The sequence below is a fragment of the Argopecten irradians genome, chromosome 6, assembly GCF_041381155.1.
Source record: "Argopecten irradians isolate NY chromosome 6, Ai_NY, whole genome shotgun sequence".
NCBI classification, from domain to species: domain Eukaryota; kingdom Metazoa; phylum Mollusca; class Bivalvia; order Pectinida; family Pectinidae; genus Argopecten; species Argopecten irradians.
Genome location: NC_091139.1, coordinates 15615216 through 15639786, shown reverse-complemented (window position 1 = coordinate 15639786; position 24571 = coordinate 15615216). Strand labels below are relative to the sequence as shown.

The 24571-nt window shown below is 33.6% G+C and overlaps 2 protein-coding genes across 3 annotated transcripts in view; one reads left to right on the top strand and one right to left on the bottom strand.

Moving 5' to 3' along the window:
- Positions 1-1136: 1136 nt before the first annotated feature.
- Positions 1137-24417, bottom strand: LOC138325136 (uncharacterized). Of its 2 annotated transcripts, none has more exons than XM_069270585.1 (10): positions 24290-24417; positions 12105-12221; positions 10623-10692; positions 9478-9734; positions 8746-8882; positions 7587-7719; positions 6434-6712; positions 5382-5533; positions 4699-4834; positions 1137-3652 (listed from the first exon to the last, which is right to left on the bottom strand). In XM_069270585.1, exons 2-10 carry the CDS (start codon positions 12212-12214, stop codon positions 3406-3408), a joined length of 1521 nt encoding a protein of 506 aa, XP_069126686.1. In that variant the 5' UTR covers positions 12215-12221; positions 24290-24417; the 3' UTR covers positions 1137-3405. The 2 variants fall into 2 exon arrangements, with proteins under 2 accessions (XP_069126686.1, XP_069126685.1); XM_069270584.1 differs by lacking the exon at positions 24290-24417 and adding an exon at positions 16533-16566.
- Positions 21325-24571, top strand: part of LOC138325135 (uncharacterized) — a 33126-nt gene continuing 29879 nt past the window's right edge. Inside the window, exon 1 of the mRNA XM_069270583.1 lies at positions 21325-21444. Coding sequence (XP_069126684.1) covers positions 21344-21444 — 101 coding nt within the window. The 5' untranslated portion in view covers positions 21325-21343. The remainder of the gene's footprint in view (positions 21445-24571) is intronic.

The following is a 24571-nucleotide window of genomic DNA, read 5'->3' as shown; positions in this document are numbered from 1 at the left end:
CGAGTTTCTTGGAAAAACACAATATACCCGACGGGTGGTTGTGACAGTGTAATGAAATATCCGGGAGTTTGTTGAATATAGTCTGACGTTCCAGAAACAAATTTTAAAACCTGCTGGCAGGTTAAAGTCCCGATCAATGGTTTCATTTCTGTTCCAATTATAAATATGAGCCTGCTTATTACCAATAAAATAGTTCATACATAGGCTGGGTACGTAGAGAATGTCTACTGAGTACATGTACTCAGGGGCTATCGGTGGGAAGTTTCCGACTTGGTCATGGGCGACTTGTAGGGAAACACCGATGATGGTCATCGATGATAGCAGACAGGTAAGATTAGTGGTCTTACCTGGTGACTGATCAGCCGTTACCGTAGATTTCGCCGTAAGGTCAATTTAACACAATATAACCTTTGTATAAAGATCACCTGGCTTATAAAAGAGCGTTTTTCTGGGTTCATTGAGTGGTCCTTGGAGACAGGTTTGACTCTTTGAAGAAATGTCTTCATTTTTCTTATAAGACAAATAACACTGTACCGATTCTCATTCAAAAAATTGTAATTGAAAATGGATAATGATTGTTTTCATCAATGAGGTCGAAACAGTATATGTATACAGTTAAGATCTTAGGATTGGTTCTGATGACCTATTGCATGATCATATAAGGCGACTAGATCTGTTTTTCTGTTCTTTCTGTTCCTGCTTAACTTTCAGCATCGGAGTTGGTTGGATGACTGTCATCAAGTGGAAAATGTGACCGACTATTTGCTGTTTATTGCAGAATGCTTGGATGAGATATCAGTATAAAATGGGAAATAGATTTTAGTTACATTATCATAGGAGACACAACAATGTAACAGGAGACACAACACCAACGCAGGAGACACATCTCAAACACACCGGTCACACACTATGCAGAGAACTACACGCAAGACATTGCACATACAGGAGTCCGTCATTAAATGAACGTAGTTATGATATCAATTGGACGCTGATCATAAACACCTAATCAACCATAACTAGAAAAGGATTCAATTCAATTAGGATTTTTTTTCTGAATTTATTTTTTTCTGTGGGATAACTTTGTTACTACCAGTTTGCTATAGCTATGTTTATCATAAATGAGAAACAAATATATATTTACTTCATAATGGAAATATTTAATTAGCAAAATGTTTTCCTTAATGAAATGTGACTATTTTAATGTGTACAAGGTATAAAAATAAACATATGATGTACAATGATGAATGATGAATTAATAAATGAAGTATGTACGAGTAAAAATGAAACGAATTTTATTAAAAATGAATGAAGTATAAACGACTAAAAAGAAATGAATTAGGCCAAAAATTATCTTTGTTTAGGTTTACATTGGCAAACAAAATAGGGTCGGTCGGTCCGGATTTTTTTTTTTTTTTTTAGTGTTTTTCACTCTAAAATGATGGCTGGAACCGGAGTCTGTGATCGAAATCCCGGGTTTTTAATATTTTTTTTCGCAGAAAAATGGAAAAAAACTAGGGTCGGGGGTAAAAATTAGGGTCGGTCGGGTAACCATAAACAGACATATTTTTGGCCTTAGTGAGAGTGAAAGAGTGACTACAATGATTGACATTAAGAATGGCAAGATGACAAAGAAAACAAATACATTTAAATAGACAATTGCACACAATTATATAATAGCACCAAAAGTTTTATATCTGCTTAAATATTTTTATCTTATTGTTTGTTATTCTATTATGGCCCTTTCCACAGGGAACTGTTCTCCTATAGTGTTGTCTGGCGAGGTATAGTCCCCGAGTCGAAGACGAGGGGACTATACCTCGCCAGACAACACTCTAGGAGAACTGTTCCCGAGGGAAAAGGCCATAATAGATTCAGTACGTCACATGACATTCATTATGACGTCATATATTTGGTCGCGTGTACATTCCCGGGGGACTATACTTTGGTATAGCTCCCGTAGTCAGGTATGGTCTCCCGTAGTCAAGAAGAACAGGGAACTGTCGCAAAATAGATCATGGCTGTTATCCAATCGCATTCCTAGTAATTATCATGTGATGTACTAAAATGTTATACAGCATGTAATAAAATGACACTCGTTTAAGGAAATAGTAAATAAAACAAATAATCATGATCGAATACAGAGCTACACTATATGATATGTATTGTATGTTCTCTCTTCACCACCCTGCGAGAATTGCCCAAATGGATATTAATACATATCAAATTATCTGAACATGCTAAAATGGTTAATACTGCTTTTAACAAAAATGCAATTATCTCAAGTAGTAAAAATGGCTACCGTATCGATGGTTAATTTAAATATCATCCCCGCGAAAATTGCCGGTTAAACGGTATAATGCCGTTTACATTACTTGCTGTCTGGTGTCCAAGCAAGTTGTATATCACATTCAACGATGAACAAAGTGTAAGGATTTCTGGTGCTTTATAATGTATATCTGATACCATTATGGATGAGTTTGTGTTAATATTTTATTCAGATTTTATTTATTAAGCACATTCACATGGCCTATGGAGGTTACCTCCAACTCTTGTGCCAGTTATCTCGAAAAAACGGGATGCTTTCGAAAACTCTGCGATGACTTCTTACACAAGTCGCATTTGATCAAGTCAGTTCTTCAATGTAACATTTTACCTATGTCACAAATTAATAACCAGCTTGATGGTATTGTGACGACATGATAATGTCATTGTTTTCGTTCAATATATTTAGGCAAACAATTCTTTCATTTGGTCTTATTCGAATTTCTGGCTATTAGGAAATTAAAACTTTGAGACCAGTTTCATAAAATCTCATATGAAAAGAACGCAAATTTAAGATACCTTTTATCACATATCTACAAATACCTACATAGCAAAGAATTTAACGTCAAAATGTATTTCAAAAATCCAGCAGAGACCGCCATTTTGTTCCGCCGTCCTCCTGACGTCATTTTATTGTTTCTGTCTGACGTCACAATGAATTTTCAGCCAATGAAAATCGCTCTAGGTCGTATTACACTAGTGACATATGCAAAATTATTACAAGGGCGAAATCACTGGATATCAGGTGGATTATGTGATAAATGAAAAAAGCCGGACAGTCATATAAAATATAAGTTCCGTCCTCAAATGGCAGGCTCATTTTATCGCCAATGTCATGTTACAACTTTAGGATGTGATTGGCGAAGATAACCTTAGTTTTAATCTGATTCTGTTAGTAATAAATTCATTTTTGCACGGCTATCTGTTCCAATATGCTATTTCGAGGCAGCATGAGCAATGGTAATTACAATTTCTGTATAAAACTGATCCTACTATCAAACATGCTTATCTTCGGACTATGAAAAGGAACCGCAATTTGAACCATACATTGAGAACAACCTACAATTTAGAAATTGGAATTATCTAAAGTAGCAAGAATGAAATTAAGGAGATGATGGCGATGATAAATGTGATCTTCTGACTCGTCAGTGTTGCTGCTGCGTTTTCTCCTCGTTGTGCGTTTATGAGGCTTTGCAGAGGCCCGTTTCTAGCGCCATTGCAGTCTGTCCTTAAAATCGTCAACATGATGTCCCTGGTATAAGCGGCGACGCTAGCGTCACATGTAGTGATAACAGAGTCTACCATACAGTTTGTAACGTTCTGGATTGGTCTGAAAAATATAGTGAAACAATGGGTCATAATTGGAAAGAAGTGAGGGTTTTTTTTGTTTTTGTGTTTTGTTTGTTTTTGTTTTTGTTTTTTGTTGTTGTGTTTTGGGGGTAGGCTAATAAACAATGGCCTTTATCGCTCACCTGGACTGTGAATCCAAGCGATGTAAACGTTAATTAAGAGCTTATTTCCTCGATGACTTTTAAGAATTCTTAAACTAACGTCTAATCTAGCTACTGTCCCAGAGGAGAAAGGTACTTAATTGATACAAACTAGTCTTACCTACACAATGTTTCCGGTTACATCTACTAAAATTCCGTACAAACTTCTATGACTAGGTATAAAAATGTCGACGGACAACAGACAGACGACAGACGTCGCAACATGGAATAAGCTTACTGGTCCTTCGGACCAGGTGAGCTAAAAATAAGTGGATGCCCTTTGTTTTACTGCTGAGTTGGCGTAAATACTTTTTGAATAAATGTACAGATAAATTTATGATAAATTTATTTTCCGTTTGGTATTTATCAGCTAAATGGATAGTTATTGCTGGACACATCAGCACGTTCCCTAAACAAGAAATTACATTATTTTTTTATTTACGGAAATTATCGGTAGTTCCTAATTGGTTATTTAAAGATGCTCCACCGCCGACAGGGCATAAATGGTACCCATCATTTGAACAATAATTGGTGTTTAATCGTGTATATATATGTCTAATTCACTAAAAATATAAAATAATTTATTTTGCTTTCGGTGCATGAGCAATCAGTACTGCATTCCATATAGGACATAGTGCCACAGATTTTTTTCGGGATGCAATAATTATTTTTAATATTTTTATCTTGAGGTAAAATAAGAAGCTCAGACTTTTCAATGGTGGTAATGGTTTAAAGTAAGTAACTTTTGTAACTGAAGAAAAATACTAAATCGTCTGGTCCTGTTTTTGATGGAGAAAAATTATCATTTGTCAGCGGTGGAGCATCTTAAAGTATTTCAATCGATAACAACACAATGCTATACACACAAGTGTAAAACACGTCTTACCCGCAGAATTTTGATCTGTCATCCACGGGGTCCTGTCCAAAGGGTGAAGTGTTAAATTGCAAACTTTGAAATCCTCCAAAGCATACCTCTGCCTCAGTATTCTTGTTCATAACACACGGAATCATGTCTTTGATAGCTAAAATTACAAAATGATATCGTTAATGATACAAAGCGATAGTCAAATGCAATCATGTCTGTAACCTCGAAGATTGAAATATATATATATATTTGGTTGGTGTATATGATACTTATTCTGTACCTATATATATTAACATTTATAGATAATTTCCATCCTACTTTCAGCTTCCCCTTTAATCTATGTTAAACCAGATGGGAATATATAAGGTTTGAACTCCCATCTAGTCAAGCGCATCAATATTTAACGTATTCTTTCTGACAATACATACAATATATACTTACGCCTGTACATAACGGTCAAATAATTCAAAAAGTGGTTTTAAAGTTGTGCGAGCTTTAAATTCTAACTGTATAATCGTGTTGACAAAATAACATTATTGAAAAATATCATGGCATAGTTTTCATTTGTTTGCTTGTTTCAAACCGTTTAGAGGAAACTATATTCAGAAGCTGATGCTATGGCTGTTCTGTTTATTGAACTTGGTGGCGTCAACACTAGCGTAAGCGTGACATTCAAATGATTGTTTAGTGTATCGTATACTTACCTTGTGTCCTTGACGGGTCACATATATATTGGGCCACGGTTTTAGAATCTTCAAGCTGGTTTATGTCAGCAAGAGACTGGATCAGTTTATCAACTGCGTTCATAGATCCTGGTATCTCATCATGGATGCACGTCAGGATATTTTCAAGTCCCCTAGGAAAATACAGATCACATGAGTTGCAATAAACATGAATGCATTTTGATTTTTAAAGTCTGTTTTTCCATTTTTCATCGATGCATGTTTCTCCACACCAAGCAAAGGTAACAAGGATACGAGATCATAGAGCGTGAGGCTACCCAAATAGATAAAATTGTTAAAATCTTCGAACGTATGCTTGAATCCAGATTTTTCTTTTAACTCTCCACAAATAGATGCCTCCAGTTTTAATTTTATTAATTGTTTACTTGTCAGCAGTGCATATATTTATAAATAGAGAGTTTTGAAGCATGCCCGGTCCAGCCATGTATTTCAGCAGGTTTGAGTACCCAAAATGGTACACCTCTGAATCTTTATCCGATTAATAAATGTCTAGACATAATAAAAAAATATTTGAATTCATTTAAGGAACGTTCAAACATTTTCAGTCACATATCTGTCAAAAATATCTCATTCAGGAATTGTTTTCTGTGTTTAAAAATACATGGTGTTGTCGCACGTCGTTTCCTAGATTTTTTTCACAAGTTCATTTTTTCTTGTTTAAATAGAGATAATAAGCAACAGGAAAGAATTTGACATATAAAACTTGTCATAGGTATTGTTATGAGAAACTATGTCACATAATGTTTGTGATAAATCTGTGAACATTTTGAATATGAAACAACATATCATGTAGTTAATTTTGCCCACTATGAAAAGGAAAATATCATGGTCCAAGAGAGCTTGTTCTCTTAGAGAATTAAAATGAAATTAAGTCTAGTTAATCTGGTGAGTTCAGCGTTTGTTAATAAGCTTTTGTTTTAAACAGTAGGATAATACGGTGCATGATGTGCACACGTCGTTTACAAACGACAATACTAAATTGTATATTATAAATTTGCATATCATACACTTACCCGCAATATACATTAATCATGGAGCCGACAAGTGTTTGTATATCTCCTCCAGTTGGTTCATTGGGGCCAATAGCACCTATCACTGCCATTCCCTCGTTTAATAATGGGAGCGCACACATCACTGGTGTCGCCATCAAGGGATTGTTGGTTCCTGCCTCTGACAGTCTGTTACATTCATCGGAGAATAGGGTGGGTAAAAAGTTCGCCAATGCAGTTCCAAGACGGTTGCTACAACGTTTCGCCTGGATCGACATACATCGGGAGACGTCACCGGCGAGTCTTCAAGCACAAAATGGTACATTTTAGGAATGATATGTGGAATCGATGATTCATATTGGCTAGCTAGGCAGTTGGCATTTGTGCTGTAAATTTTGTTTCAATTTTAACAAATTTTATTTCAAAATATTATTTGAAAAAGAATTGAAAAACAGGCATAACCTATATAAGTTATCTCCCTTTTGTGCTGTCAAAAAGTTTAAAACTGGCGAATACCATTAAATTCAGTACATAGTATATTTGAGTTCTTTACTACATTATGATAAGGCATCAAAGTGGACATATATGATTTTTATAGCATTAATTGTTACTATTGTATACATATATCCTATATGATATTGAACAAATTTTACTATTTTGCTACACCATGACACATGTCGAAATACGACATACTGCATTCAAAATATTACTTGACACAAGTTTTTTTTATTGCCGTCACTATCCTATGGAATCATCTGTTGTGTGGTTTAAAGTTTCGTTGCCTGACAGGCATTTCAAATTATGTTCAAGGGAATGTAATCTTGCTAACTGGTATGTTGATATCATTAATAGTATAAAACTGGTATACAATTTTTGGTATACAAAATTTACTTTAATTTTGTTCGGAATAATAAAATTAGTATGTCCCTATGTGTCAGGAGACATCGCCCTCGAGAAAATAACTCTTTCCAGGGAGACAATTCTAGATGTATCCCTCCACAGAAGGTCATACTTGTACATGTATAGTGTTTGTCGATATTGATATCTGCCATTGAAATTATTACCCGTAATTTATTAAGAAAAAATACAAAATGTGAATTTTAGGTGTATTTAGAAAATAAGAAAAAATGAAGAAATAGATTCGAGAATCAGAAATTGTAGGTTTAGTGTGACTTACGGACAATATGTCTGTAGCTCCCCTATGCCAGGCTGATCCTGCTGCTGAAATGCGGAACCTGTAAGGGCCAATGATGCACATGCCGACATCGGAATGGCCGCTTCTGTAAGGCACTCAAAGTTGTCAGATATTTCTGAAAATAAAATGAAATTTCGCTATATCTTGGCATTTAAATTGTGCTAGATCTATTGACGGAGTTGTTTTTTAATTATCTGATTATGTGATCTTATTTCTAGAGGCAATAAGAGTGCCAATATAACAATTAGTGTAATACCATTGTCTTCTTATATACACAAAATGCAATATAAATTTATATGGTAACGTCATGTTCTTTTGTATAACGTTTCCACTGCATTGTTCTGAATCAAAATATCAGAAAGAGGACAGGCTTTGACTGGTTATACAGCGGATTGTATAGATTAATCACTTAATGTCGAAAACATATCAAACATACCACAAGATATTTTTGCCATTAGTTAAGATTTCTGTTTAAAATGGGTTATAGAATGTGTGTTTGAACGAACATATATCTTTTTACGCTTAAACTGGAAATGGCAAATATGAACCTCTTACAGTGATTATGTGTAAGGGTGATTACACACCAAACCCATAAAAGCCCTGTTGAAAGAGCCCATTAGTATCGTTTCGTGATGGGGTTATATTTTAGCACCGAGAATTTACCCCTTGACATTACAGTAATGCATTTATTTAATCCTAACCGATTATTATAATGATTTTATCTAATTCATGTACCACGTGGTACCCCCATAGCTTTTGTAAGGTACAAGTGTTTGCAGTGGTAGTAAACGTAACTCTTTGTTTGTAATTTTTTCATTTCATCACCACTAGAAACAATAGTCCTGCACAAATATCATCAGGTATCACGTGTAGAATCATTTAAGTAATTAAGAAAATTATTATTTGTAATAAATAATAACCACTTTTACAAACAGAGGACCCTGTGGAATACAAGAGATGCTAAACATGTTAAAATAGTAGTAGTAGTGTCAATCAACTGAGTCATTATAGAAAAACATTAAACGACATGAAATATTATTTCTATCTATTTCTATCTAAAAGCAAATTATTGCCTGCGAACAATATGAAACTCCGTAAAGCTGATATGAATGAAACGCTTAAGATACTTCAAATGTCTTACCTGATTTGATATTACATATCGACGACATGGCTTGTTCTAGATTGTCTAAATTCACATATCTCCTCAAAACAGCATCAATAACTTTTGTAGATTGCTTGAAGTCAGAAGTCACACACTGTTGAACAGCTGAGATTCCTCTAAAATGTGAGCAAAATAGACAGATTCAGAGGAAACCATAATCAGCATCATCATCATCGTCATCATCATTACAAATAGAATTAATAATTTATCACAATCTTAGAAATTAATCGAGCATTATCGCAGGAAAATGGAATATTATTTTTCACTATGCACATTTTTTAATGTCTATCATAATCCTGAAAATATTTAAACAAGGTTGGGAAAGAAATGCATCATCATCATCATCATCATCATTATCATCATCATTATCATCGCGACAAGACACTACAAAATATATTGGAAAGGCAGACATAATTAAAATTATTAATCCAAATTTAAGTGATGTTTTTAATATTCCAAAGACCCGGTGGCCCGTCAAGATATCTCGAACATTTGTGATATCTCAAAAGTCATATCGGTAATTCCAGATAAAGGTATTTAGCATATACAGGTTTGTATTTTCTTCTTTCGTAGTTTTACATCATTTTGCCTCGACGTTTGCTTATTTCCATCAACAACTAATTTAATTATAATATAAAATTGAACAAGAATGCACATAACTAAAATTAGTTTTAAAAAATAAATCATAACAATTTACTTGACAATACTCACTCGCAAATTTTATCAAAAACTTCTTCTCCAATTTGTGCGGAAATGTTGCTGATAAGACCCACCATCTGTTGTCCAAAGGGACCACCCATCCCGCCAATGCCAGGCTGCGACTGGGCGGTGACGTACTCAGTTACCACTGCTGGGTATAATGTGGGCGAGACAGGAGAGATGGAAAAGGGAGGAGTCACCGGAGGAGGAATGGTGGTCGAACCATCCATACCGAAATTTAGTCCAGGAATTAGGCAGCTCAGTTTCCCCTAAACAATATAGAATCGGTTGCATAGAATTTTCTTTTAAAATGAGAGTGTTTACAGCAGATAAACATTAAGTCAGTATTACTGTTGATCTTCGCCAGTGTAAAATTTCGCGACTCACTGTTTGGAACAAATTTTCGTGGCTTTATTTTTGCAAATTTTCTCAGTCGCCTTTGAAAGCGTCATTCTTACGACAGGTTTTAATTACATAAAAACGTGATTTTGATAAATTTCGCGACTTTGAATAGATCCGCGAAATTAGAAATTAAAATCCCCGCAAATATAACAACTAGACAGTAGCTATTTTTTGTCTTTTAGTAGATGTGGATTGTCTACAAACGCTCTGGTATCTAAATAAACCACCTATTTAGATAAAATGATGCTTATATTTACATTAATATCTCATTTTTGTGGTTTCTACTTTAAAGTTTTATATTCTAGAACAATATTCAATTATTAACAACGATATATTTCACAAGATGGAAGTCATCTTGACAGCGATCAGTTGACTTTTCCATCTCAGCATTAGTGACGTCATATTGGTCATGGTTCGGGTATGATTTTTATCCAGACATACTTCACTTCGGCTACATTAGTTTATATAGTAGAATACATGTTTACATCATTTTATTGTTCATCTACTTCCCTCTTGTCATATTCATCAAATAATTTATACATAATTTCAGTTGTATAATGTTGTATTTCAAAGGTTAATAGGACGTACAATATCAAATACCGACGAAGGTAATAATATGCTATTGGGAAAATAAAAGAAAATATTGATGGAACAATGTTTGGAAACACGACCGTATCGCAATAGAGCAGTTGTTTCCCTTTAATCTAGTTTGTAATTTGTAATGTACACTTGATTTAAAACACATGTTATCTTACCATGATCTCGAGTATAGAGGGTTTGTATGTGGAACATGCGCAGGACAGGAACACGGAATCAATACTGGTGCTGAAGAAATAACAAAATTGACTCATTTATATCGTAGTAAATAAGATATATTATGATTATTATGATAACAAATGTGAAACAAACAGTGCAGCTATTTGGTAATGTACACATGAATATTTTGTGTGAAATTTCTTTTCGCTAAATCAGTCTGAAAACTGTTTGCAATGTGAAAGTGCTGCGCTGTGTATCTATAATAAAATTATCCACACCACTAACTACAGTCACACATGACTCTATTGACAGATATTTAATGATAGAGAAATAAACTAATATTTTCATATCATGAAAAATTCTAGTTTCAAAGTAGCTTAGCGTTAGTCTGTGGAATATCTAAGGGAATATACGAATAATGCTCTGATAACATTCTATCGCCCATGAGATCATAATAGAGAAAATTCTGTACGACTTTATGAAAACAATGTCGGTCGTTATCAATTAGTTTAAATTTTCTTTATTCAAATATATTATACCAATAGTAAAATACTATGTACATAAATGACATGTTTTAGTAACAAATAATAGAGACAAGTGTCTAAGGCACTTATGTAAACCTATTGCTTAAATATTAATTTATTGATACATTATTGATGTCCAACTCATAGAAAGTGTGATAAGCGTGTGCTTAATAAATGATTGAATATTATTTGATTTACCCCAAAGCTAAAGTACATGCAATATGCATACATGTATATATTCGGGTTTTTTCTTGTTTTTTTTTTTTTTTTTAACTTTTCTACTAAAAAATCCAGAAATATACAAAACGAACAAGACTTAATAAATATTAATCACAAGCAAAACTGAAATAGTTGGAAGGGGCGAAATAGTTAGAAAGATTGTGACGGCCCCACATCAAAAATAATATATGGAAGGATTTTTGTTTCATTTTAGTATAAAAAATGGTGATTTTTTCTGACATCATGTCTAATAATCATGTTCACAAAGTGTATATGTTAATATGACATTACTTTAATCTTTATTCATATTGAAAATAATGTGAAGATTAAAAAAGAAGTTAATTCTGACACCATAACCGTATTTAGTTATTAAGCTTACTACTACAAAGAGACGTAACACGAAAATGCTACAGCCTTTTACAACACACAGAATTCACAATCTCCACGCATCGCAGACAATTGGGGCCGTAAATGACTATTAATAGATAACAACCAATCGACAATTTTACAATACGATCGTTTGATTTAACATACAGAGATTTACTAATATTTCCTATTTTCTTTTTATTTTTGAAATTCTAACAAATCTAAACTGCAACTGCATGTCATCCATTTGATATAATTATGTATTAATAACATATCCATACATGTATATGTAAACGCATCAACACGGCTCGTCGACAATTGTATTATGGATAACATCTCAATAGAGCTGGGCCGGATGTTGGCACTGCTTACCAGTTTATCACATTTTCCGGTACTTCCTGTTGTGTACATGATGTGCCCTGCGAAAGGGATGATGGGATAGCCATACTTATAAACAACACGATCAGCTTCATGTTGGCCATCTTTTATCTGAAAACGAATATAAAAATTCACATTAGTTATAAATGGAGTAAATGTGCATTAATTTGAATATTTTACATCAGATAGATTTGCATCAATTTCAAGATAAATTTGCATTAGTTTGAAACTATGATTTGTTTCTATTTCGTCACCTTTGCCAGAGGAGGAAAATAAAAATCTGCACACTCTAGATTTATTTCGAGCTCTGATTTGCTTCTATTTCACCATCTTTGCCAGAGAAGGAAAATGAAAGTAATTTCACTATATTACACGAATCGCACCCATCCCGTTTTTAAAAAATGGGGAGGAACGCGGAGGTATTATAAACGTCTTCTAGCGGATATTTCCTAGTAGGCATACATTTCAGGCTAAGGTGTGTTTGATGTTCTTTCTTCACACTTGCTAGATAGGTAAAATGAAAGTGATGCCACTGTATTGCACCAATCGTAAGCATCCCTGTTTTTTAAAATGTGGTCAAGGATGCTTCTATTTCGTCACCTTTGCCAGAAAAGGAAAATAAAAATCTGCACATCCTAGATTTATTTCGAGCTATGATTTGCTTCTATTTCAATACCTTTGCCAGAGAAAGAAAATGAAAGTAATTTCACTATATTACACGAATCGCATCCATCCCTGTTTTTAAAAAGTGGGGAGGGACGCGGAGGTATTTAAAACGTTTCTAGCGGATATTTCCTAGTAGGCGTACATTTCGGGCTAATGTCAGATGTTCATTCTTCACACTTGCTAGATAGGTAAAATGAAAGTGACGTCACTGTATTGCACCAATCGTAACCATCCCTGCTTTTTTTAAATGTGGTCAGGGACGCAGAGGTATTTTGAATCTCCTTGTAGCAGATACTTCCTTCTATGCCATTTAACTGGTCCATTATAGAATAGGTAGGATGTTGTTTTCTATTGAACGGCGTTGATGTAATATTGTGGCACACAGAGGTGTGCCCAGAGTGATTAATAAAATCTGAAACCTGAAATCTGAAAAAAATCTGTATCCTGTTGAGCATCATGTGAATACGTGTTTATTTTGAGTACCACTATAATTTTGAATTCATTGGATAATAGCAACGTATTCCTTTAAATGAATTTACAGCTTCCAAAACAAACATTTAAATACCATATGGAACCGATAATTTGCCCGTTGTTATACAATCTGTCAAATAACATGCACAAATTGTTTATATGTTTGCTCTAATCTGTATCAAACTAATTTCTTATAAGATAAATTGTGAAATAGGGTTAATTTAGAATTGAAAACTTTCTTATGAAAATATAAGTAAACGTACAAACATATAAGCGCATAAAGTTGACAATGTTCTTGCCCATGCATCCTGATGTGGTGTGCATGATTAGCGAGATATTAAATCATAAATATTAGATTATGTATTTGGTGATTCATATTGGTATTCTGGTATATACATAAATCTACACCATATCTACGTATGTGTATGCAAGTATCAGAGTTACGGATGTAACTTAGTGTACACATGGTACTACGTGTGGATGTCTTTCAACGTCGATATTTTCGCGAGTGATGAATTTCGCGGTTTTCATATATAAAACTTTCACGGTGTTGTTTTTTTCGCGAAAGATACAATTTCATACTTCTTACAACATAGTTCATACATGTACAAAAATTACATACGGGGAAAATGTTCGCGATCAAGCGAACTTCGTGTAATTACCGAAAATTTATCGCTCGCGTTAATTTCCACGTTTATAGAATATTTTTTTCCAAATACAAAAGAACTTAAAATATATATTCCGTCTTTGCATATTACAGAGTTAGCTCCCTTGCGGGTAGGTATCGATTGTTACGTCATTATTTTGTGAGCGCAATTCACGTCGTTTTCTCCGAAACGTATGACGTTACGCTCGTAAACACATGACGTCACAATCAATACCTACCCGCAAGTGCAGATAACTCTGTAATATGCAAGTTCGGAATACATCAATCTGGATCTATATTTAACATTTAACAAAACTATTGTTATATTAGACACTTGGGCTCAGTAATAAGATATGTGTGTTGTTACCCTTTGATGGAAAGAAATATTTATTTTCTTTTAAAATATTGTCATCCTTGTAAGCACAATCATAAATATTGTTCAGTGTATTGAACAATGTATTATATATTTAGATCAACCTAGGAATTTGTATTCCTTGTTTTTTTTCGATACTCTAACAAAAACTTTCTTTTCTTAACATCCAACATTCCATGCTCTTGTTTGACATATTAGCAGTGCCTGACATACAGCTCCAAGTGTAAAGACAAGTACACAACGCACGATCACCACTATATATCGAGGGGCAGTAGCTGTAAGCAGGGCGTTACTAAACTAACCAACCAATAAAAATTAAGGTACCTTATTTTAGAAGCTAAATAAGCGGTCATGTGATATCGATACATTATAATGAGGGTTGATTAGGCTGAATTGTTCCAGGACTAGGTGATAAATGTTTCACAATGCTTTAACCGTCACAAGGTAGACAGAGAGACTTATAGTTCTTAATTTTATAAATTAATTCTCACGTGAAAAAAGTGGTACGCAGTACGTTTTTGTTGGGCCATCAAACAGTTTTTCTTCGGGTCCAACAAATCATCTGTTGCTTTCAATCCCAGTAAAAAACTGTATGGTATAATATGTGTTTACGTCTCGCTGCTGTGCTATGAATATATCTATTGTATGTTTTGAGTAGATATTTCGTATCATTGATAGTAATGCATGAATTGAAGTAGTAAAATTCATTTATTCATTTCATAATGAATGTTACTCACAAAGAAGTCGGTATATTTAATAAACATGTAACGATATGACCGGTGATATATAGAGATATTCAGTGAGACAGTCCTATAATAACGTACTAGAGTCTTAATATTACAAGGCGACACAACATGATTATACCGCAGCTTCCCAAATATTCCAAACGGGGACCCCGTCTCCTAAGTAGGATGTTGCGCCTACTCCACCGATTGTGTGCAGCGATGCAGACTCTCTATCTATAGGGTGATTAAGACAAATTTTTGCTCTGAAATTGGTATTTTTTCTATATCAAAAACACGAGCAGCCGAATAAGTATTTTTCTTTAGTTACAAAAGTTACTTACAATACACCATTAACACCATCGAAAAATTTGAGCTGCTAATTTTACTTCAAGATAAATAATATCAAAAATAATTAATTGCGTCCCGAAACTATTCTTTGACATTATGTCCTATATGGAATGAATTATGGAAAGATTGCACATGCACCGAAAGCAAATAAAATTATTTTATATATTTTTTTCTGATAATTAGACATATAAATACAAGCTTAAACACCAACTATTGCTCAAATGATAAGTATCGTTTTTCCTATGGCAGCGGTGGAGCATCTTTAAACCAACATAACCGGAATATTACTAATATTAAAAAAAAACAAATTCTTTCTGAAATTAATGTATGATTGAAAACAACACAATAGGATACGAAAATATAACTAATTTAAGAGCATAAAATGATTATACATTATGTGTTTCTAACATTGAAACTAACAGGTGTATTTTATGAATGAGACACACCTTTGCTGTTGTGCTACTCAGGTTTTCTAGGTAAACTATCCATACCGGACGTCTTACGCCATACGGAATGTAGGTGATGGACGCCGAATGACTTATTTACCTGACGGTGAAATATGCCTCAGGGCAGGTAAATATTTAAAACAAAGCTGGCGTTACGTACATGGTCACATACGCAGCATAAACAAATCTTAGGTGTCCCAATTTCTGGGAACTATAACGTAGCATGCATTATCAGAGAATATAGAATTATTCAAATGTCCTTATTAATATTCTATCAATGACAGAATTCGAATTCAAATAAATCACGCTTATGTATGCGGAAATGTATTATTTAACTGCAGCTGTGCTTTATCACATGACTGATCGAAGTGCATTGTGAAATGAACTGCACAAGGTTAAAATAATTTTTAAAAATCACTTGCTGAAAGCTAAGTCATTCTTGTTTCTTCAAGACTACTTATAAAATGCACTTTGATATTTCACTTGGTTTCATTATATTTAAGTATTCCTACACAGTAGACATATCTTGAGAGAATTATAAAAACATCCATGCATAATTAACCTTGACGCGCTACAGCTGCATATATAGCAAACGAGCAATCATTTAAATACTGGAGATTTTATTATATTTAATAAGTTAAATTTCATTTACGGTATTGAATTTGTTTATTGTGTTCGTTATGAAAAACACAACAACATTACAAACATATGTATATATCAGTAACTTATAAGCGAGGTGTAGCTTACCTGTTCTGTCAATGCACGGCGTGGTAACCTGTAGAAAGTGATGCGCAGGGTTATATTTATAAATGAGAGCCTGCGCGCGCATGTCCCCTTAAACCACTCCCGTCCATAAGCTGATGACGGCATATTTATTTTGAAATACATTACAAACAGTTACAAGTCGGTAGAATCTATTTCTTAATACGAGACAATAACCAAACTCAGATTGTTCCTATTTTAACTTAAACTATCATGAAAGTTTGTTTATGATAATGCCGTTACTCTTATTATCACTAACATGGTTATTGGCATAAAAACAATTTAAAAAAACTAAAAAAAAAACATATATCCATATGATCATTGACTTTTATCTAGTATCAATATACTATCGTATAGCACTTTTTTCATGTATACTAAATTTCCCGTCTTTAATTTCCATATTATTCGCGAACACCTAAGTTCGCGATTCAATGGCTGTCATGTGTATTTACTTTATGCATTCACGTGTTCTTTAATTTTCCCGAAACATTTAAAAATCCGCGTTTGAAATCTCGGAAAATTAATGTGATCTAAAGTAAATTTCATAACGAAAAAAGATTTTAAAAGCAATTATATCAAGATTTTATCTTTTTTGTCGGAGTTATAGATATCCCATTGGATAAAATGTGAGTAACCCATTTTATACCATTTTCGTCCTAATTGTTTTAATCATATTAATCTACATGCCGTCATCCAAACCCTTGCTTGACAGATTTAAAACGGGAAGTATTTCACAATAGGAGTAGTGACTTTCGTTTCCTCACTTATTATCAGAATAGGGTGTAAGTGTTTTCCGTTTTGCTTTGCTGTGTCGATACACACATCAGTAACACCTATATAATACTTGTTTGTACATGTTTCATCCTGTGTACGGAAAACCGCGGATAATCTTGACCTAACCTTTTGTGTCGCTCCCACTTATATCATCTGGAACAAACAGCAAACAGTGTAACGCATCAACAGACAGTTCTATTTTACAACTAAACCTACTCACGATTATAGAAAAATCGTATAACTGTAATACTGACTCTAAATAGTTTAAAGAAAGAAAAATATTAATAGATCATAAATTGTTTTTACCCTACACGGCCCCTGTCCTTATATATCTATTTCCACAAACCCCTCATCAATTTTCTTTTCTTCCCTTCACTTTATTTTTATTCTCTCTTCTCACCTGTTTTTTTTTTTTTTTTTTTTTTTCATTTTGCGATTGGCAATGCTATCTCTGTTGCAATGAAATTGAAATGTCTTTAATAATATATTAATATTATGTCTTTTCTGCCGTTTCTATTTACATTTGGCTGTACAAGATATCAAAAACGTAACTTATAATTACGAATCTTATAAGATGTAGTTCATACGTGCAGAGAAGGGTGGGTTTTTTTTTTATAACATTATGATGAATATGTTGATTAATGTAACAAAAAAAGCTAAAAAATAGATAGACTATACTATACAATAATACAGTGATCCATGCGATTCTTTAGAGCTAGCGTCTCGTACGTCGTCGTCTCAATTTTGTCAAACCTAACATTGTGAGACAAACTGTTACGATTTTGGAAAATTGTGTCCCCTATTTTCACGCAACGGTTTGTAAAATGCATATTGAAGCAATACATGTATTCTGTATTCCAATATTACAAAGTTATCTGCCCTTATTGGTAAATATTGATTGTTAATTACATCTTATTTTGCAGAGATAACCACGTAGTATTTGCTCACAAAGTAATGACGTCACAATCGATACATACCCGCAAGGGAGATAACTATGTAATATGTAAATATAGCTTGGCAACCCACTGCATTCACCATACACAATCGCTTAAGACAACAAGGCATTTGCAATATGTACATGTATAATAAAAGCAATTAGAGTTTACCTATTTTATTAATGGTGAAACCAAGTTCGATAGACACAAGAAAATAAAAGATTCAAGAAAACTACTCATTAATCTGCATTTAAAGTTTTATTCTTCGAACTGCGAACTTCGAACTTCGACCTATGGTTTGATGCTGTCTACCAGCCGAGAGAATGTAATTTGTGTAAGTAGCACATGCTGTCATTCTTGTTATCATAATTTAAAAAAAAATAATTCAATTTTTGTTCGTAGATTTGTTCGAAGAAAGTAGTAATTCATTAATTGCATTTCATTGTTATAATGGCAGATGTAGCGTACACTTATTTCTCTCATATCTTATCCCATGCAATACACTCATATCGTCTGAAGCTGCATTGCATGGCTAACCATGAAATACAACCTGGTGACGTAATGGCGTCAAGAAAAATGTTTACTTGGTAATGTTTAAACACCATTTTCAGAAACCATAATGGAATTGATTTACGTCAGAAAAACCGCATAAGTTTCATGTTTGGATATAAGCAGTCGCGGTCTTTTTTCTATTACAAGCTAATTACGGAGCTTATTACATGAAATAATATCAAAATTGCCGGATATCTGTAACGATGAGCTATTTGAGAAAAATACCCTTTCACATGTGCATTGGCAGGATAGGGATATTTTACCTTTGGAATCACAAAATGTTGTAAAACCATAGACAAGCGTCAGATATTTTTGGTTAGGATATTCCTATTTTCTATTCAAATGTGAAAAAGTCTTGTATTAATCTCACAATACCAGTCTGGACCCATCAAACAGTATAGCCAATATGGCCGTAGACGATTAATCGGTCATTTCCGCTAATGACTTAAATGCCGTGTATATGTTGTCTGAAGCGGTCTAGTTGTAGCATTAGACACTATGAATCAATGAGAGAGTAATTAAGGCATTATGTTCACGCCATAATCCTCAGATACAGCTATAAGTTATTGTACTTGAGTTGAAATAGACTGGGCACCAGAACCCAGTTTCATGAACATTCCTTAACTTTAATGAATACATTAACATAAAATTCCCCAAAGGAAAACATTTCAGAAGTTAAGGAAAATCTTAAGTTAAGGAGCTTTCTGTAATGTTTTCCTATGGAGAATTCTAAGTTAAGGGATTCCTTAAAGTTAAGGAATATTCATGAAACTGGGCCCAGAGCGTGAGGTATTAAGGTTTTCTCATCAAAATTTGTATACTATATTATTTTGCCTAATTTGAAGATGGTTAGTATTTCTTTAATCAGATCGGCCACAGAGATAAAACCTACCAACTCACTTATAATAGTGAGTGTAATATTCTAGAGGCTGGTGGCCAGTCTAGATCTGAATATAAATAATATCTAACTGGTAGTTAAACAAACCAGAATGAAAAGGCAATGACAACGCTGCAAGGGAAATATATCTTTGATAACATATTCATTTGTGTGGAGTATCCAGGTATTCTGATGCCGTACACATCAGGTCATTTCATTTCAGAATATTTATTAAGAGAAAATGGGTAACTTGGGCGCTGGGTCAAGTCTCAAATAGACATCTTCTAATAGAAAAAATACGACACAATGCACTATGGCGGATATTAATGAATCGTATAAAAGATAAATATAGAAAAAAATGCACATCATCTAAGTCGCTTCCGCTGAATAATCCAGCAGTTTATTGAGGGCAACATAGAGGATTTATTTTAGCGACTTTGGCATTCTTTGACCCGTATACTTATCCAATGCAAACAAACTAATTCCATTGAAACCTCTTAATTGCCAGATAACTCCAGCTCACTACAGATAAAGGCCTATGGCATGTTTGTACCAAAATCTATCCTAATGGGTATTTCCAGATTCTACATTTAAAAGGATAATCTGAGAATTAAGTCAGTATATTTAAATATGTTAAGGTCATGCATTTCGGTTTTTTTTGTTTTTTTTTTCAAAGCTTAAATATCAACTTGACAAAAGCTTTCCTTATTTGTTTTACTTGTATCAGCTTTTATTTGCATTTTATAAACGTTTGGAATATGTGATGTTATATGGATATAATGGTATTTAGGCCTACATGTATATGACAAACTTAGGCTATGCTAAGACTAAGTTATCGACTGCGTACATGAAATGCATTTATTGATATGTATTGATGAGCATTAGCTTTATCATCGCGGCATGATCGCAGGAACGTTGTTATGCGTCAAAATTGATGACGTCATCTACAATGCGCGCCGCAGTTACGCTGCATGCATTGATGACGTCATGTTTTTGTCTAGCGCGTGTGAGCTGTCTTACACCCCCCTGTGTAAGATAGAGATATCTTTTCCCTAGCAAGCACGGGATATCCCTGTGAAGTATGGGAGAAATTATAGTGAAACCACTTTAAGATCAGTTGAAGTATACACGGATGTACTTTCACTTTCGCGTTTCTTCCTGCTATAAGAGCCAGTTTGCACAAACAAAAACATACATATAGTACATATGTTTTTATTTGTGCAAAATGACTATTTGCTATAAGTAATTATTAATAAATGTTTATAACTAAAGAAAACGTATCCTTATTTTAAATATACTACAAAACAAATGTTTTTTTGTTTCCTACTTTTTAGATAATGACCTACCCAAATTTGACCCAGAATAGTATACCAGATGTTGTCATTAAGACGAAATACGACTTTATTTCAAAAACATCTGGTACTTTGCAAATTTCAAAGGCGTATATAATTATGAAGGTGTGCATGTATATTTTCCCTTCGATCTAATGTTATCTTAAAATATATATGATTTAATAATATGAGATATCGATATCCTTTATCAGTGTAAGGATTTGCTTTAGAATATTTCATGTATATTATGACAAAAATCCTATAGAATTTACTGTTAAATGTTTATTAATCATCCGTTTTAGCTTCCGTGCGTGGTTGTATCAATTAATGAGTCTGGTAGAAAACACTTCCGTTATTTGCTTTGAATTGCGTCCGTTCCATACTTACAAGCCATATACACTGGAACTAAAGCATCAAGAAGCAACCAGGTAAGCGTTTTCTTGTCGAAAAGTACCCGATTATAATTCTAATCATACACAGAACTCAAGAATGAAAGTTAACTTTAAATGTTATTTTCTCTAATATGTTTGCGCTTTATTCCTCATTTTTATCGAAACAATAAAAACAACAGACTAGTAACCGAGTAATTGAGGTTCCTGACATTTTATGACACTTTAACTAAATCACTACCGTCATACATGTTCAAAACATAGTGGAATTCATTATCAGGTGTATTTGCTCGAGACTGGTTGATCTTGTTCTGTTGCAACGTATTTACTCTGCCTTGCCTCTCCTTAAGCTACCACTACCAGTGTCAATAGTTTGTGCAATGTAATACAGTAAAACTAAGATATTATGAACTCATGGCACCCGTGAACACTTTTTATTTATATATAAACGTTAAATATCCCGTCACGAGCGAAATGCTTTGTTGATTGGTTGATAAGTGTAATGTCGACCTATCGACAGCCAATGTCATTTAAGGACGACCGATCATCTATTGGATGTATTATGTGTAGATGATTGTATGGATTGGGAGGCTGCAGTATATTCGTATTGGCTTCTGTTGTAGTAGTAGAAACGTTTGTGTTTTAATAGTACTATCTCACTTAAGCATGCCACCAAAAACACTCAATACATTATGAACAGATCATTAGTGGAACCCCAAAATAGTTTGTAAAAGGCGAATGTTCGTTAGAAACTGTTTCAACAAATACATTTCTTTGATAAGAACAAAGAAGGCATTAGCAGGGGATATTCGTAGCAAGCATGTTTTGTATCAAACGGCGTTAAAATGAACAAATTTCAGTGTATAATTAGTATATATATCTCTTCATTCTTTCACTTAATACATTGTGTGTTTGTTTGAATATATTAAAATCCTATCAACACCAAGTGTCTAGTAAGGACGGCAGCCCATGTTTGTGGTGTGTTACGTGCATGAGGTGCGTGTTTGTGAGAATGTGGTATATTCGTGTTGTGTCTCTTGTATAGTGGAACTTTTGTCCTTTTTATAGTGGTATATTACTGAAACATGCTGCCGAAGACACCAAGCAACACACCCCACCCGGTCACATTATATTGACAACTGGCGAACCAGTCGTCCCACTCCAAATGCTGAGCGCTAAGGAGGGGCATTTTTATAGACTATGGTGTGTCTCGGCCAGGGGAAAGGACTCATAGTTTACATCACAGGGTCGAGCGCTCAACCGAAGCCCATAAGTGAGGTGGTGTCATTAAAGAGGTTAGGAAGAAATGAGATTAAGCTAGAAAAAAGAAAATATAAGATATTAAATTAAGTTGCATTTTATAATCATGCAATAAGGGCAGCAGGTGTAATTGTGTGACATGACATATAACTTTTAAAATACGCAAATACAAGTCATATCGATTTGAATACTGGAATACTAGCCGAATGACATTTTCACTAAGAGAGACACACATTAAGATAGATTTTTCTATTCATCTAAATCTAATACTATTTACTGGTTAAATGAAATATGGAAATGGGACGGAGAGAGGTGGAGAACTCTAACAACGGTCGAGAGGACGTTGGCCACAATGGAGACACACTCTTACGAATCGTTAATAAAATTAATTAGTCGGGCTATTATTACCGTTGGCTATTAGGTTGGTTTTTTAAGAAAAAAGATACTATCGAATAATGGGTAAACTGGTTTTAATTTACATATTGATCTGAACAAGTTGAAACGGAAGCTACATTAAACATACCGGAAGTTTATGGTGTGCGCGAGGTATGTGCTGACAATATTAAGGTGATATTTAAGTTTTATTTTAGTGTGATTTCCATCACATCCGGTTTTACCTTTCAAGATAATACTAACATTGACGTAACTTCATGTAGCTAATTAGATCTATATCTTTTGATTTGTTTTAAAATGTTTATTTTGTAACTACTCATTACTTAGATAAAAACATTAACATTGGCTCGATTACTCGCCGAGTAATGTTGAGTCAATGACTACTGAAAATACGAATTGGAGATTTGGAGACCTTACGAAAACGCTAATGAAGCAAAATAAAAAACAAAAATATACCAGTCGAAGATAAAGTACATAGCGACATGCATAGCGAGTTTATGTCTTAATATTAGTTTTAATGATAATTTGGACAAAAAATGAAAGAGAAAGGTCTTCGTTTGAATGTAGGCTAATCTGTATCTTTAATTATATAAACTTCATGTTAAAATTATATAAATTTATGAACTTCTTTTAAGTAGGCATTTTATATAAATAGTATTACATTCCACCAAAAGGTTTTTATAAATATGTCAAAACAGTAACCTAACTAATGGTCACTAATAGATCTGCTTTCGAATTGGTTACAAAAATTGCAGGAAATATTTTCTGATAAGTTCTATAAATAATTCCCGTCCAGGATTTTGTTTCTGATATTTTTTCCTAAATTTAAACGCCTACATATTTAATATTATCTGAAATCTTCATCTTTCCATTACGTGTTTTAAACAGTCATCTGTAGGTCTAAACATGTAAATATGTGTCATGTCACTTTATTATAATTATAGATGGATAAGAGTTTGAGGACCTTTTCAAAGTAACCATGGTCTACCAATACTAACTAATAATGCATGATATAAATGTTCATCCTTGGAAAGGAATTTATATAAGCTCTAAGCTTGTTTTCCAATTCCAGAACATTCTTTTGTGTTGTATTTATATATAAATATATATATCAATATCAATAAAATACTGTTTAAACTAAATGTTCATTTCACCAAAGTAACAGAAAACATAATAAATTATAACTAAAAATAAGACATTTATTATATATAGTAATATATAGTTTACTTACCCCTTTGTATCAGTGCTAGATTCAGCAGCTATCAATTAATAATTCTTCCGTCCAAGTTGAAGCTGTGATTATACCGCCCCTTTGACGACATCAAACATTCGACAAGAATGCTAGCCGCCAGGAAAAGCTACTTATGATAAAGAGTAGGAGATTGCTTGACCCAAATCTCAATCCCTCGTCGACTACAATTAACATTTGCATCATTACATTAGCTTACGTAGTGTATTTCATACATCTCACCTTACAATCCCTTCATCCTATTCTTATAAAAATAATTATTTT

Excerpts from the sequence above, each read along its gene's own strand:
- LOC138325136 (XM_069270585.1), bottom strand. The coding sequence starts at position 12,214 with ATGGCCAACATGAAGCTGATCGTGTTGTTTATAAGTATGGCTATCCCA. Across the intron at positions 10,693-12,104 it reads CCGGAAAATGTGATAAACTG|CACCAGTATTGATTCCGTGT; the intron begins GTAAGCAGTGCC and ends TTATTTCTTCAG. Across the intron at positions 8,883-9,477 it reads GTTTTTGATAAAATTTGCGA|AGGAATCTCAGCTGTTCAAC; the intron begins GTGAGTATTGTC and ends CTCACATTTTAG.